Below are 16,948 nucleotides of genomic sequence, written 5' to 3' on the forward strand. Positions count from 1 at the left end.
TCACAAAAAACTGGTCCATGTCCCTGTCCAGCCCCATGTTGGGCAAGTCTGGCATCATGTGGGCCACCACCTTGAAGCCAGCGTCCTTGGCCAGGTGGAAGGACTCGCACACGGCCTTCACCGTGTGACCCCTGGGAAGAGAGGGAAAAAGGGTCAGGAAAAGGCAGGAAAAGCAGGAAAAGCCATTCTTGGGTTCAGCTGGGATTATCCCCCTCAGGAGGCTGAGCTTGGGGCGTGGCTGGAGGTAAAACTGAGCCTAAGCGGGGTTTGTTGAGTGTGGGAATTGTTAATTCTGTGAAAAAGGAGCTGCTCTGGGCTTCCCAGGCACACAGAGAAATTTGGGAGAGAGGCTGGAATCCAGTCTGGAAATCCTCAGAAAAAAGGGGAATAAAACAGCAGGAAAGGAGAAGGGATGGGAACGAGGAAAAGCCTGAAAATCACCCAAAAATCCATTCTGGAGAAACGTGAACTTCCCAAATTCTGAGATTCCGGGAGGATTCCGTGTTCTGCCACACTGACACCAACCCAAGCCCCAGATCTGCAGGAGCCTGGGGGGATTTGGAGCCCAAAAGGGTTTGTTGAGTGTTGGAATTGTTAATTCTGTGAAAAAGGAGCTGCTCTGGGCTTCCCAGGCACAGAGAGAAATTTGGGAGAGCTGCTGGAATCCAGTCTGGACATCCAGGTCGGTGTCCCTCAGAAAAAAAGGGGAATAAAAACAGCAGGAAAGAAGGGATGGGAACGAGGAAAAGCCTGAAAATCACCCAAAAATCCCTTCCTGAGAAACGTGAACTTCCCAAATTTTTGGGCTGGGCTGGAATTCCAGGAGGATTCCGTGTTCTGCCACACTGATGCCAACCCAAACCCCGGATCTGCAGGAGCCTGGGGGGGTTTGGAGCCCAAAAAAGGCCGAATTTCCCACATTTCTGGAGAAAATCCCTTTTTCCTTCCACCTCCAGGGCCCCAGTCAGAGGATTCCCACCACAGGAGAAATTCCTTCCCACATTTCTGGAGAAAATCCCTTTTTCCTTCCACCTCCAGGGCCCCAGTCAAGAGGATTCCCACCACAGGAGAAAATCCTTCCCACATTTCTGGAGAAAATCCCTTTTTCCTTCCACCTCCAGGGCCCCAGTCAGAGGATTCCCACCACAGGAGAAAATCCTTCCCACACAATCCTGCCCCTCTCCCACATTCCTGGACATGCCAGGGCACTTCCATCCCCTCCCATCCCTGTTTTCCTCCCAGCTCCTGGAATTCCTGGCACCCAGATGAGCTCTGCAGGTGATTTTTTTTTTCCCCTCTCCTCCAAATCCCTCTGGATAAAAAAAAAAAAAAATCCAACTCCCTTTGGGTATCCTCGTGTTCGTTTACCCTGAATTAATTAATTTATTCTTAATTTTTTAAGGATCTTTTCCTCCCTCTCTGCCAGAAGATCCAACCCCTCCGTGCAGCTTTAAACCCACTTTTATTTGAGATTTTGAGATTTTTTTTTTCTTCTTTTTCAGGAGTATTACGGTGGTTTTTTTGGTTTGTTTTTTTTTTTTTTCCCTGAGACTGTTCAAGGACAGCATCACTCACAGACCTTGAGTAGCCTGAGGGGAGCAAACGGGAGCTTTGCTTCATAAATAAAAATTATTTTCTTATTAGAAGTGGAATTCGAGCTGCATCAATAACTTGATTATTTGATGCCGAGCTCTGTTCTTGAATATTTTTCTGCCTCAGAGCCACTGAAAGCGCTCAGAAACCTCACTAATGACTTATGGAACATAATAGAAAGTAATTTCCAAACTGTTTCCCTAATTGGTTGTAATCTGACATTTTGCTACCAGGGAAATATTAAAAAGTTTCGAGCCCAAAACACATCCCCACCCCCGCCACACACACATACACAAAAAAAAAAAAAAAAAAAAAAAAGCAGAAAAGAAGCAAAATGAGGTCGTTTAAAAAGAGGAAAAAAAACAAAAAACCATGAATCACCTCTTTTCTTCAAGCGGGTTTCAAGTCACTGCTCCAAAAATCGGGAGGAGTTGAGGAATTCCTTTTAGGAATTCTGCAAGGAGCTCTGGGAAGAGCCTTTAAAAATCAAATTTGAGGCGGGGGAAAAAATGGATTTAAGATTTTAAGATTGAAAAATGGATTTTTTGGGGGGAAAATGGATTTTAAGATTGAAAAATGGATATTTGGGGGAAAATGGATTTTAAGATTTAAAAATGGATATTTGGGGGGAAATGGATTTTAAGATTGAAAAATTGATATTTGGGGAGAAAATAGATGTTAAGATTTAAAAATTGATATTGGGGGTAAAATGGATTTTAAGATTGAAATTTTTTTTTTTTTGGGAAAAAAAAAGGATTTTAAGAGCTGATGAGGAATTAATTGTTAAAGTGACAACTGTAATAATTCAGACTGAAAGTGAGACCCTGCCACACCCAGAGGGGGGGAACCACCTCGAAACCGGAGTTTTAAATCCTCAATAAATGGATTTTCTTGGCTTTTGGGACCACAGCAGTGACATCCAGACCCCAATTCCTTTGGGATTCCTGCCTGGAGTCTCTGAGCAGGAAATGGCCAAAGTTTTCAGCTCTGGTTTGGTGCCTTTGAGGTGGGAACGAACAGAAAAGTGCTTTGCCTGCGGAGCCAGGAGTTTAAAACATCCCTGGGAGGCAGCTGGAATGGGGAACTGGAAGGAACAGCTTCAGCCAGTGCCAGGACTGGAAAAACAAGGGGGGAAAAAAGCTTTTTTTTCTTTTTTTAATTTTAGAATTATCAGGCTTGAAATAAATAAATAAATGAGTAGAGATTGGTTTGTCTGGGGGGGTGGGGTGAAGAAAATATCTCACATTCTCCTACAGAGCACAACGGTTCTCTGGGCCAAAATGACAAGGAATGAATTATATTTCCTCCTGGAAATGTGCTTTTTGCAATCCCTAAGGAATCTGTGCGCCTGGAATGACTTTGGGGAATCTCTCAACGGGCATTCCTGGCCAGTGTCACCTCTCCTGTCCCAAAAAGGCACCTGGAGGAGGGGAAAAGGTGGAAAACACCCAAAAAATCACACAGCGAACTGTGATTTGTGTGGGACAGGAACTGCCCTCCCTGGGCCATGGTCTGCCTCCCAAAATTGAGTTTGTTATAACAAAAGGAAGTGGACAATGCAGGGAAAGAATGGAGACAATAAAATAAAGAGAGTAAAACAGAGGGAAAGAAAGAATAAATAAAAAAAGGAAGTGGACAATGCAGGGGAAGAATGGAGACAATAAAATAAAGAGAGTAAAACAGAGGGAAAGGATGAATAAATTAAAAAAGGAAGTGGACAATGCAGGGGAAGAATGGAGACAATAAAAAAAAGAGAGTAAAACCGAGGGAAAGGATGAATAAATAAAAAAAGGAAGTGGACAATGCAGGGGAAGAATGGAGGCAATAAAATAAAGAGAGTAAAACAGAGGGAAAGGGTGAATAAATAAAAACAAAAAGAAGTGGACAATGCAGGGAAAGAATGGAGACAATAAAATAAAGAGAGTAAAACAGAGGGAAAGGATGAATAAATAAAAAAAGGAAGTGGACAATGCAGGGGAAGAATGGAGGCAATAAAATAAAGAGAGTAAAACAGAGGGAAAGGATGAATAAATAAAAACAAAAAGAAGTGGACAATGCAGGGAAAGAATGGAGGCAATAAAATAAAGAGAGTAAAACAGAGGGAAAGAAAAAGTAAATTAAAAAAGGAAGTGGACAATGCAGGGGAAGAATGGAGGCAATAAAATAAAGAGAGTAAAACAGAGGGAAAGGATGAATAAATAAAAAAAGGAAGTGGACAATGCAGGGAAAGAATGGAGACAATAAAATAAAGAGAGTAAAACAGAGGGAAAGGATGAATAAATAAAAAAGGAAGTGGACAATGCAAGGAAAGAATGGAGGCAATAAAATAAAGAGAGTAAAACAGAGGGAAAGAAAAAATAAATTAAAAAAGGAAGTGGACAATGCAGGGGAAGAATGGAGGCAATAAAGAGAGTAAAACAGAGGGAAAGAAAAAATAAATTAAAAAAAGGAAGTGGATAATGCAGGGGAAGAATGGAGGCAATAAAGAGAGTAAAACAGAGGGAAAGAAAGAATAAATTAAAAAAGGAAGTGGACAATGCAGGGGAAGAATGGAGACAATAAAATAAAGAGTGTAAAACAGAGGGAAAGGATGAATGCATTTAAAATGAAGAGCATAAATGGGAAAGAAGAGATAATTAAAAAAAAAGAGATGGACAATACAGGAAAAAAACCGAACACACTAAAACCACCAAATGTACAACACAAGGAAAGGATCTGAGTCCCAGCTAAAACATCACAATTCCATTTTCTCCTGCTGAGGAATGGAATCCCACAAAACTCCATTTTGCCCACAGAAGGGCAGGAAGGAGGCTGGGAAGCCGCTGGGGTTTGTGAATTTATTCTGACAAGGAAACAAACGAAATGTTCCAGTATTCGCTGTGCAGCGGGAATTAGCCAAGGAAACAGGAGCTGGAGGATTCCAGAAGTTCCAGGGAATCCTTGGAGCCCCTTCCCGAGCCTCGAGGGGCTCCAGGAGAGCTGGAATTTGGGAAAAGGCTGGAGGGACAGGAGGCAGGGAATGGATTCCCTCTGGGAAAGAGGAGCTTGGGCTGGGAGTTGAGAAAGAATTCCTGGCTGGGATGGAATTCCCAGAGATCCTTGGATCCCTGGCAGTGTCCCAGGGTGGATTTGGATCACCCTGGGATCGTGGGAAGTGTCCCTGGGATGAGACTGAAGGTCCATGGATCCCATCCCAAACCATTCTGGGATTCTGGGATCCAGGACACTCAGGATCCATCCAAAGGGATTTTTATGGAATTTGAGGGTGGAAAAGGGAAGGGAGACCTTTCCTGGAGTCCCAAATTCCCAGGGAATTCCCAAAATTCCTCCCAGAGAGGAGCTGGGATGGGGATGGAGCCAATGCCAGGCTGGGAGAGATGGGGATGTCTACCTGGAGAAGGGAAGGATCCTGGGAATCCTTGGAGCCTTTTCCAGAGGGAAAGGAGAGCTGGAATTTGGGAAAGGGCTGGAGGGCCAGGAGCCAGGGAATGGCTTCCCACTGGGAAGAGGAAGATTGGGGTGGGATTTGAGAAGGAATTCCTGTCTGGACTGGAATTCCCAGAGAATCCCTGCGAGTGTCCAAGGAAAGTCTGGACAGGACTTGGATCAACCTCTGAGATGGAAGGGGCTGGGATTGAGGTCCATCCCAGCCAGACCAGCTGGGATTCCCTGGAATTGTGTCCCTGACCTGGAATGGTGTCCCTGACCTGGAATGGTGTCCCTGGCCAGCCGGATTCCCTGGAATGGTGTCCCTGACCTGGAATGGTGTCCCTGACCTGGAATGGTGTCCCTGGCCAGCTGGGGTTCCCGGGAATGGTGTCCCTGACCTGGAATGGTGTCCCTGACCTGTTGGTGTCCCTTGGCCAGCTGGGATTCCCTGGAATGGTATCCCCGACCTGGAATGGTGTCCCTGGCCAGCTGGGGTTCCCTGGAATGGTGTCCCTGACCTGGAATGGTGTCCCTGACCTGGAATGGTGTCCCTGGCCAGCTGGGGTTCCCTGGAATGGTGTCCCTGACCTGTTGGTGTCCCTGGCCAGCTGGGGTTCCCTGGAATGGTGTCCCTGACCTGGAATGGTGTCCCTGGCCAGCTGGGGTTCCCTGGAATGGTGTCCCTGACCTGATGGTGTCCCTGGCCAGCTGGGGTTCCCTGGAATGGTCTCCCTGACCTGGAATGGTGTCCCTGACCTGTTGGTGTCCCTGACCTGATGGTGTCCCTGGCCAGCCGGGATTCCCTGGAATGGTGTCCCTGACCTGGCATGGTGTCCCTGACCTGGAATGGTGTCCCTGGCCAGCTGGGGTTCCCTGGAATGGTGTCCCTGACCTGTTGGTGTCCCTGGCCAGCTGGGATTCCCTGGAATGGTCTCCCTGACCTGGAATGGTGTCCCTGGCCAGCTGGGGTTCCCTGGAATGGTGTCCCTGACCTGTTGGTGTCCCTGGCCACGTCCTCGTAGACGCTCTGCACGCCGATCTCCAGGCGGGTGCAGCCGTAGGCCAGCATGGCGCTGAGGTGGGGCCGCAGGCAATAGTCCGGCCGCGTCTCGATGGTGATCCCCACGCACTTGGTCAGGCTCCTCTCCGAGTACCTGCAGGGAAAAATCCCATTTCTGGTTAAAACCCACCGGTTTTGGGCTTCAAGGGAACTGGGCAAGAGATTCTGGTGTCTTCCAGGTGAGGGTTTTTATGGATTAAAGGGTAAAATTTAACCTTTCCTCCTCTCCTGCAGGGAAAAATCCCATTTCTGGTTAAAATCCACGAGTTTTGGGTTTTAAGGGAACTTGGGAGGAGTTTCTGGCGTCTTCCAGGTGAGGGTTTTTATGGATTAAAGGGTAAAATTTAACCTTTACTCCTCTCCTGCAGGGAAAAATCCCATCCTTGGTTGAAATCCACGAGTTCTGGGTTTTAACTGAATTGGGGAAGGGTTTCTGGCGTCTTCCAGGTGAGGATTTTTAGGGATTAAAGGTTACATTTCCCGCGGTATTTTGGCGATCGCGGGTGAAACGATGCACAGAAATACACATTAATACAATCTGCGTTGTGTTAATTAATTGGGGTTGTAATTAATACAGTCTGGGGGTTGTTTTGGGTCACGAAGAACTGTGGCAGCCTGGAGGGGATTCACAAGGCTATCCATGAAAAAATCCCACAAATCCCTTTGGGACCGAGCAGTTCCCAAGCCCACTGAAGGAATCTGACAAAACCAAAATTTTTGTCTGGAATTTTTTCTCCTTTTGTGTCCTTTATCACTGGAGGTCTAACGAAGACTAATTACTCCAGCTGGTAAAAAAAAAAAAACCCACTCCTGATGACAAATGGGAAGTCATTGACCTGTGAGAGAGGGGAAAAAAGGGGGGGAAAAACCCAAACTGAAATTCACAAAAGGAAATCATCGATCCCCACCATCACCAGCAGAAAATTCCTTTCCATGGGGGAAATCAACTCCCTGCAGCTTTTTTCCTGAACTTTGAGGTGGTTTTGTAGCAAAACCGCAGCCCAGGAGCACAAATTTACAGCAGGAAGAGGAGAAACTTCTTTTGGAACCGCAGAGGAAAGCTGGATAAGTCCCAGAGCAGGATATTTATGGGGATATCAGTCTCTTTAATGATGATTTTTGGGTGTTAACAGGAAATGCTGCTGGAAAAGGGGACACCTTGAGGAAGAGAGGGATTTTATTCCCATACCTGCACGCCCAAATTGAAAGGATGACTAAGTTCAGCTCTTCATTAAAAAAGATTAAAAGTCTGTAAAGATTCATCAACCCACTGCTGGAAATTTCTGAATGGAAACAAAGCTCTCAGAGCAGCACAAAACACAATTTCCCCCCCGCCAAAAAAAAAAAAAAAAACTCCCCATCAAAATCCTTCAAACCTCAAAAAAAAAAAAAAAAAAACAAACAGCAAAAAAAATTCCCCAAGTGGGCTCAGACTCATTAAAAAAATATTAACACCCTTCAAACCGTTCAGATCTATATAAATACCGAGATATTTGGGGGACAGGCTGTCAAAAGAAGCATTAAGAAAAAAAAATAAATAAAAAAACAACAATAAAAACTACGTGAAACATTTCCAAGTTTGTGGCTCACTAATCTGACAGCCCAACAGCACCAATTGTTTATCACGTCAGGGAAAACACTGCCAAAGTGTGATTCATTAACAGCAGACTCCCAAACACCCACTTTGAGAGACGTGCTCTGCAAAAATTAAGAGAGAAACAGGAGAGAAAGAGGGCAAAAAAACCCCAAAAAAAGTCTTCAGATACCTTGGGACAAAGGGTACCCGCTCCTATTAACCAAAAAATCAGGGTGGAAATGCAGAGGGGAGATAAAAATAATCAAATCTCCGTCATTTCCAGAAGAAAGGAAGAGAAATTTGGTGGGTTTTTTTGGGTGTTTTTTTCTCCGCTCTTGAACTCAAAAGGTTCGCTTGGATATTCAACATTTTCTCCCATTTGCAAAAGGAAAGTCTGCTTCATTCAAAACCTGATACCAAAGGCCGGGATTTTATTGGTTTAGAAGCCAAACACAAGAAATATCGGAAGTGGACAGGAATTAAAAGCTTTAGTGGATTTACATAACCTGCCATTTTCTGGAGGGAATTATCACGGAGTGCCCACAAAAGCTGAACTGGGTATTATTACCCAGCACAAAGCTGCATTATACAACTAAATTATATTTGGTATTTTATTTAAAAAAAAAAAAAGAGAGAGAGAAAAACCCAATCTGACGCTGTTTTGTATCCAATTTCCACACTTTGCAGTGCTGGGGGAGAGCTGCGAAACAGAGCTCGGGGAGCTGGGGAGAGCAGCATCTCCTGGACCAGGGGCACCTCCCGAATCCGGATTTACATCAGGGATTTACGGGGTCTTTCAACCAAATTGTGAGGATCTCTCAGTTGAGAGCACCGTCAGATCAGAGACAGGGATTTTCCTGTCAACAGAGGAAAGAAAAAAAAATAGGAAAACTGGAGTAACACCTTCATCAGTGGGAAAAGCTTTCGAATCCCAAAATTCCAGAATGGTTTGGGTTGGAAGGGACCTTCAAGGTCGTTTCAGGCACCTCCCACCCTCCCAGGTGGCTCCAGCCCGGCCTTGGACACTCCCAGGGATCTGGGGGCAGCCACGAATTCCCTGAGAATTCCATTCCAGGGCGTCCCCACCCTCACAGGGAGGAATTTTTTCCTGTTTTCCTGAGGGTTTTTGGATGGGGATTTGGAGGTGTTTTTTTGGGATTTGGAGCTTTTTTGGGGGATGTGGGGTTTTTTTGGGATCACTGGGATACCCTGGGATACCCCAGGAATTCCCTCCCAAATTCCTTCCCCTTCCCAGGGAATTTCCTCCATTCCCAGCTCTTCCAGCCTGGCATTGGATCCACCCCCATCCTAACTCCTCTCTGGAAAAGAATTTTGGGATCCAGGGGGGCTTCACTGGGAATTTGGGACTCCAGGAAGGGTCTCCCTTCCCTTTCCAGGGAATTCCCTCCATTCCCAGCTCTCCCAGCCTAGCATTCGATCCATTCCCATCCCAACTCCTCTCTTGGAAGGAATTTTGCGATCCAGGGGCTTCCTTGGGAATTCGGGACTCCAGGAAGGGTCTCCCTTCCCTTTTCCACCCCCAAATTCCACAAAAATCCCTCGGGATGGATCCTGAGTGTCCTTGATCCCAGAATGGTTTGGGATGGGGTCCATGGACCTTCAATCCCATCCCATTCCAATCCCACCATCCCAGGCTGCTCCAACCTTTCCTTGGACACTCCCAGGGATTCTCTGGGAATTCCAGCCCAGCCAGGAATTCCTTCCCAAGATCCCACCCAAATCTCCCCTTTCCCAGTGGGAAGCCATGTCCCCCTTGTCCCTCTCCATCTCTCTGCCAAGAATCCAGCAAAATTCCCTCCAGGAATCTCCTAAATTTTAGTTTGTGCTGCCACTGAGGAATCAGGGAGTCAGACCCCAGGAGTTTTGCCTCCTGTCCATTAATTACTCCCAAAATCCCAGGATGGTTCGGGTTGGAAGGGCCCTCAAAGCTCATCCCTTTCCAATCCCACATCCCTGCTCCCAAATCGGAATTCTTGCATCATCCCCACCCCTATTCTCAGCTTTTTGTGGCCTCTTGCTACCAAAAAAAGCCGCCCAGCTCCGCAGCCGCGCCGCAGCCGCATCCAGCTGGGACATGATTTGCCTATTCCCATCCAATTTCCCACTATTTATGCAGTCAGGGGTAATTTGGCCGCTGAATCACGCAGAAAGCTCATGATTCTGTGACTTCAACCCGAATTTTTTTTTTTCTTTTTTTCCAGAGATTTCGGTGCCGCTCAGAATAGCATCCTGCCCCGTTCCTAGAAAAACTGCTGGACCTTTTTTCCATCCTGTTGCGGCTTACCACAGGACGTGGATTTATAGGGATAAATCCCAGCTCTGGGATGGATGGCTGCTGCCAGCCCTGAGAAAATGAGGATTTGAACACAATTTTAAACACAAGCCCAGGGGCAGGAACAGCAGAATCCCATTAGAAACCACCGGGGTCAGTGACAATCTTTTTCCGCTTTGGAAATCCGTGGAATGGGTGAAACGTTGTCCTGGGCTCTTTTTTGGTGTCTGACATCTGCTCGGAGTCAGATCTCCTGCAGGATTTATGGGATATTCCGTATTTCTGTGAGCCCAGGAACAGCATCCGGGGGATTTGTGGTGGCAGTGGACACGACGGATTTGCAGGAATCCCGTGGTGATGGGAAGGGGGAATCGCCTCCTTCCAAGCAGGAAAATCTGGGAAGCGAACACGGAGAGCTCTGAAGGGAGAGATTTCAGGATACCCACACGCGAAAGGTCCAGACCTGGTGAAGAATTTCTGATTGAACTTTGCTGATTGGACAGAGAAAACCCTGAGAGAGTCGGTGGAGCGGAGCTCAGAGCCCCACCCATGACCATGGGATTCCAGAATCCTGGAATGCTCTGGCTGGGATCCATGGACCGCAAATCCCATCCCATTCCAACCCCAGCACCTCCCACGATGCCAGGGTGCTCCAACCTTTCCTTGGACACTGCCAGGGATCCAGGGATTCTCTGGGAATTCCAGCCCAGACAGGAATTCCCACCCCAAGCTCCCTTTTCCCAGCTATGCTGGAATTTACCCCAAAATTTGGGGAGGAGCTTTTCTCTGTGCAAATCCCACTTTTCCCTCCTTGCTTCATCCCTGTGCTGGGAAAAGGTCTTCCCTCCCCTCCTTCAGGGACCTTCAAGCTCCTCCCGTCCCAGCCCCTTCCATGGACATGGAATTTTTCTGCTATCCCAAACTGTAGGATCCAACTTGATGGAAAAGCAATTCCTGCAGCCTGGAGTTCCATCTTCCCTGCTGGCTTCCCATCCCATGCAATCCTGGAATTCCAGCCTGGGTTGGGTGGGAAGGGACCTTAAATCCCATCCCATTCCCACCATTCCCACCTCCACACCTCCTGCTATCCCAGGGTGGTCCAGCCTTTCCTTGGACACCCCCAGGGATCCAGGGGCAGCCACAGCTTCCCTGGGAATTCCAGCCCAGCCAGGAATTCCTTCCCAAATCCCACTCCAATCTCCCTTTTCCCAGTGGGAAGCCATTCCCTGGCTCCTGTCCCTCCAGGCCTTTCCCAAATTCCAGCTCTCCTGGATCCTCTTTGGGATCGGGAAGGGGCTCTGAGGATTCCCTGGATCCTTTTCCATGTGAACACTCCCAGCTCTCCCAGCCTGGCTCCACAGGAGATGAATTTTACCTTCTCAGGCACTAAGAAACCTCTTGGAATATTCCCCCTCCTTCCCTGGAATACAGAATTATTTGGTGTTTGTACCGCGGCACTGCTGAGGATCCCCCGCATCATCCCAGGAATAATCAGGAATCGAGACAAGAGAACAGCACGAGATGAGAGAGGGGCAATTTTAATAATAGGCTGACCACAGAGGTTCATTATGCAAATGAGGCAGCTGCCAAGTCATGCAAATTAAGATCCACAGAAGCCTTAAAAAGATTTGTGCAGACAGATTTTGTGAAGTCAGTGATTACAGCGCTGTCTGAACTAGGGAGAAATAAAGGTGAGATAATTAATTTTAATCACTGGCAAATCTTTTGAGTGAATTTGCAGAGAACGCCGCTGCACTGAACAGACCTTTAAATCAGAGCCTGCCTCTTAAATAAACTCCTTCTTCTTGGATCTACAAGGCAGCTACTCCTCCACCAGACACGGGGTGTCCAACACTTTCTCCCTCAGAGGAAAAACAGCGCGGCTCTGGCAGGCAACAGCTCCCTCAACAAAGCCTCTACATTAAACTCTGCTCTCCAGACAAAAGCCTCGTCAGCTGAGAGTCCTGAAGATCAAAGGCTCAGTTATTCACAGCCAGGCGGGGCAGCTTCCCAAATCCCAAATCCCAAATCCCCAGCCGGGATGGGGATGGCCGGGAGCCAGGCGGCGCCGGAGGAGCGCAGAGAGCTCCGGCTCCGCAGCAACGCAGGTGGGCTCACACGGACAACATCACACCTTTAACCTCCTCGGTGGTTTGCTGATTTTTGGAGAAGCAAAGAACAGAAAAAAGCCAAAAAAAGGAGCAGGAGGAGGTGCAGGAAGCAGCAGAAGCTGCAAGAAGAGGCTCAAAGGCAGAAGCAAAGCGATCACCAAAAAATGTTTAGGAAAGAAGGATCTAAAACAACACATCCACCCCAAAAAAACTGGAAAGAAGGATATAAAACAACCCATCCACCTCAAAAAACTGGAAAGAAGGATCTAAACCAACTCAGCCACACTAAAAAACTGGAAAGAAGGATCTATAGCAACCCATCCACCTCACAAAACTGGAAGGAAGTATCTAAACCAAACCATCCACCCCAAAAAACTGGAAGGAAGTATCTAAACCAAACCATCCACCCCAAAAAACTGGAAAGAAGGATCTAAACCAACCCATCCACCCCAAAAAACTGGAAAGAAGGATCTAAACCAACTCAGCCACACTAAAATACTGGAAAGAAGGATCTAAAGCAACCCATCCACCCCAAAAAACTTGAAAGAAGGATCTAAAACAACCCATCCACCTCAAAAAACGGGAAAGAAGGATCTAAACCAACTCAGCCACACTAAAAAACTGGAAAGAAGGATCTAAACCAACTCAGCCACCCCAAAAAACTGGAAAGAATGATTTAAACCAAACCATCCACCCCAAAAAACTGGAAAGAAGGATCTAAACCAACTCAGCCACACTAAAATACTGGAAAGAAGGATCTAAAGCAACCCATCCACCCCAAAAAACGGGAAAGAAGGATCTAAAACAACCCATCCACCTCAAAAAACTGGAAAGAAGGATCTAAACCAACTCAGCCACACTAAAAAACTGGGAAGAAGGATCTAAACCAACTCAGCCACCCCAAAAAACTGGAAAGAAGGATCTAAACCAACTCAGCCACCCCAAAAAAACTGGAAAGAAGGGTCTAAACCAAACCATCCACCCCAAAAAAACTGGAAAGAAGATCTAAAGCAACCCATCCACCCCAAAAAACGGGAAAGAAGGATCTAAAACAAACCATCCACCTCAAAAAACTGGAAAGAAGGATCTAAACCAACTCAGCCACACTAAAAAACTGGAAAGAAGGATCTAAACCAACTCAGCCACCCCAAAAAACTGGAAAGAAGGATCTAAACCAACTCAGCCACCCCAAAAAAACTGGAAAGAAGGGTCTAAACCAAACCATCCACCCCAAAAAAACTGGAAAGAAGATCTAAACCAACTCAGCCACCCCAAAAGATTGCCTGCAGGACACTGCAGCACTACTCCATCCCTGGAAGTGTCCAAGGCCAGGTTGGGCTTCCACCTGGTCCAGTGGAAGGTGTCCCTGGCCATGGCAGGGGGTGGAACAGGGTGGGCTTTAAGGCCCTTTCCTGCCCAAGCCGTTCCAGGATTCTGTGTTTCCTGAAGGCAAAGCTGGAATACATTATGGGGATGTTCATATTACTGTTGTGGGTAACGGATTGGATTCCAATTCCCATAAAAAGTGGTGCTCCAAACCCAAATCCAAAAAAAAACCAAAAAAACAAAAACCCACACCACAAAAAAACCCCAGACAAAATCAAACCAGCAAACATTTGCAAACTTAATTATTTCAGTTTGAAAAGAGCTCCAGGATCATGGAGTCCAACCATCTCCCCAGCACTGCCAAGGCCACCACTGATCCGTGTCCCCAAGTGCCACATCCACAGGGATTTTAAATCCCTCCGGGGAAGGGGACTCCACCACTGGGCAGCTGTGCCATGGCTGGAATTGGTCCCAATATCCAGCCCGAACCTCTCCTCTCACCCTGTCCCTGTTCCCTGGGAGAAATCCCGATCCCACCTGGCTGTCCCCTCCTGTCAGGGAATTCCAGAGAGGAAATTTCCCTCTGAAGCCTCCTTTTCTCCAGGCTGAGCTCCTTTCCCAGCTCCCTCAGCCACTCCTGGGGCTCCAAACCCTTCCCTGGAGCCTTCAGCCCCTCCATGTCCTTCTTGGAGGACAGAAATGTCCTTAGAAAAGACCCTCAGAGTCCTGTGGAAAGACTGGAATGTCTGGAGGGTTGGGTGAGAAAAATAAAGAATTTTAATCAGGGACCGAAGGAGTCCTGGGACAGGAAAGCTCCTGGTCTTAACCTGGGGAAGAGCAAGGATTGGGAACATCCAGCACCTCCAACAGATTTAACAGATCATAAATAAAGCCCTTCTGGTGCCCTTGAGCAGCAGCAGCAGCACAGGCCGGGGTGTCACACAGTAACACCGCTCGGTGACATCCACTAATGTAGAATTAAGCCCAGAAATGACCCCACAGGTTCCCGAAGAGGAAACTGTCACTATAACCCACGAGGATCTCATGTAACACAGCCTCACCCATTACTTAAATTACCTCCTTGATCTTGATCTTTAACCACTCTGCTTTATCACAGGGCAGCCTGTGAAACACAGCCAGCAAGAATTCATTCAGCAGCCACAATTCCCTGCGAATAAACCCAGAATCAGGGAATATTCTGACAAAGCAGGTGGCATCTTACTCAGCTGACATGTTTCAAAAGCTGCAGGTTTGATGATTGCCCAGAGCAGGCATTTCTGAAAGCTCAAATGCCAATTATTTGACTTTATGCTGCTCCCTTTTTATTACAACATTTTTATTACAACATTTCAGTGCTTTCTTTATCACCAGCACCGGGACTACGACAGAGCAGTTTGGTTTCTTAGCAGCCAAGGTTCAAGCTTTCAAATCCTGAAAAAAGTTACTAAAAATACAGCCATTTATTGACTAAAATGCCATTTTCCGCTTTTGATAAGGCAACAGTATCTATGCCTGCTAAAAGATAAGGGAGAACAACTTTTTTCTTCCATGAGATGCCACCAACAGGTAATTCTGTTCCCTCCTGCTGTGTCACTTGGTTCAAAAATCCACAATGGGATCCTTTCTGAAGGAAAAACCCTAAAACACACCCATTTCCTTCTCTTTCTCAATGTTTTAACCACATTTTAACCCCGAGGAATGGCTCTGCCACCAAAAAACCCTCCAAAAAAAGGCAAAACATGAGTGGAAGTGGCTCGGTTCAGACACGCTTCAGGCCTAATCCGCTCTGAGGTAAAAAACCTAAACCACAACAGTTATTTTCTCTTTCTCAAAAATTTTACCTCATTTTAACCCCGAGAAATGGCTCTGCCACCCAAAATCCTTCCCAAGGAGGAAAGGCACAGGATGAGCAGGAATGGCTCGATAAAAGACACTTCAAGCCTGATCCATTCTGAGACACCTCAGGCCCAATCCACTCTGAGGTAAAAACCCTAAAACACTTCAATTTCCTTCTTCTTCCTTCTCTTTCTCAGGATTTTTACCACGTTTTAACCCCAAGGAACGGCTCAACCACCCAAAAACCCTTGGAAAAAAGGCTCAGTATGAGCAGAATTTGCTCAGTTCAGACACACTTCAGACCTAATCCACTCTGAGGTAAAAACCCTAAAACAGATCCATTTCCTTCTTCTTCCTTCTCTTTCTCAGGATTTTTACCACGTTTTAACCCCAAGGAATGGCTCTGCCACCCAAAAACCCATGGAAAAAAGGCTCAGTATGAGCAGAATTTGCTCAGTTCAGACACACTTCAGACCTAATCCACTCTGAGGTAAAAACCCTAAAACACATCCATTTCCTTCTTCTTCCTTCTCTTTCTCAGGATTTTTACCACATTTTAACCCCAAGGAATGGCTCTGCCACCCAAGATCCCGCACAAGAAGAAAAGACCCAACACGAGCACAAGTGGCTCAGTTCAGACACACTTCAGGCCCAATCTGCTCTGAGGTAAAGAAACCCTAAAACACATTTGTTTTCTTTCTCAGTATTTTTACCATGCTTTAACCCCAAGGAATGGCTCTGCCACCCAAAAAACCTCTGAAAAAAAGGCACACCTCGAGCACAAGCAGCTGAGTTCAGACACACTTCAGACCTAATCCACTCTGAGGCAAAAACCCTAAAACACATCCATTTCCTTCTTCTTCATTCTCTTTATCAGTATTTTTACCACGTTTTAGCCCCAAGGAATGGCTCTGCCACGGAAAACCCTTGGAAAAAAGGCTCAGCATGAGCAGAATTTGCTCAGTTCAGAGACACTTCAGGCCTAATCCACTCTGAGGTAAAAACCCTAAAACACATCCATTTCCTTCTTTTTCCTTCTCTTTCTCAGGATTTTTACCATATTTAAACGCCAAGGAATGGCTCAACCACCCAAAAACCCTTGGAAAAAAGGCTCAGTATGAGCAGAATTTGCTCAGTTCAGACACACTTCAGACCTAATCCACTCTGAGGTAAAAACCCTAAAACACATCCATTTCCTTCTTCTTCCTTCTCTTTCTCAGGATTTTTACCATGTTTCAACCCCAAGGAATGGCTCTGCCACCCAAAAACCCTTGGAAAAAAGGCCCAGTATGAGCAGAATTTGCTCAGTTCAGACACACTTCAGGCCTAATCCACTCTGAGGTAAAACCCTAAAACACATCCATTTCCTTCTTCTTCCTTCTCTTTCTCAGGATTTTTACCACATTTTAACCCCAAGGAATGGCTCTGCCACCCAAGATCCCGCACAAGAAGATAAGACCCAACACGAGCACAAGTGGCTCAGTTCAGACACACTTCAGGCCCAATCTGCTCTGAGGTAAAGAAACCCTAAAACACATTTGTTTTCTTCTCTTTCTCAGTATTTTTACCATGCTTTAACCCCAAGGAATGGCTCTGCCACCCAAAAAACCTCTGAAAAAAAGGCACACCTCGAGCACAAGCAGCTGAGTTCAGACACACTTCAGACCTAATCCACTCTGAGGTAAAAACCCTAAAACACATCCATTTCCTTCTTTTTCCTTCTC

At 46.4% G+C, this 16,948-nt stretch overlaps 1 protein-coding gene across 1 annotated transcript in view; it reads right to left on the reverse strand.

Moving 5' to 3' along the window:
• The window catches only part of ELP3 (elongator acetyltransferase complex subunit 3), an 87,831-nt gene that overhangs the window by 46,360 nt on the left and 24,523 nt on the right, over positions 1–16,948 (reverse strand). Inside the window, exons 8-9 of the mRNA XM_068183135.1 lie at positions 6,015–6,176; positions 5–131 (exon numbers count right to left, since the gene is read on the reverse strand). Coding sequence (XP_068039236.1) covers positions 5–131; positions 6,015–6,176 — 289 coding nt within the window. The remainder of the gene's footprint in view (positions 1–4; positions 132–6,014; positions 6,177–16,948) is intronic.

This window comes from Anomalospiza imberbis, chromosome 3 (genome assembly GCF_031753505.1).
Source record: "Anomalospiza imberbis isolate Cuckoo-Finch-1a 21T00152 chromosome 3, ASM3175350v1, whole genome shotgun sequence".
Taxonomy (NCBI): domain Eukaryota; kingdom Metazoa; phylum Chordata; class Aves; order Passeriformes; family Viduidae; genus Anomalospiza; species Anomalospiza imberbis.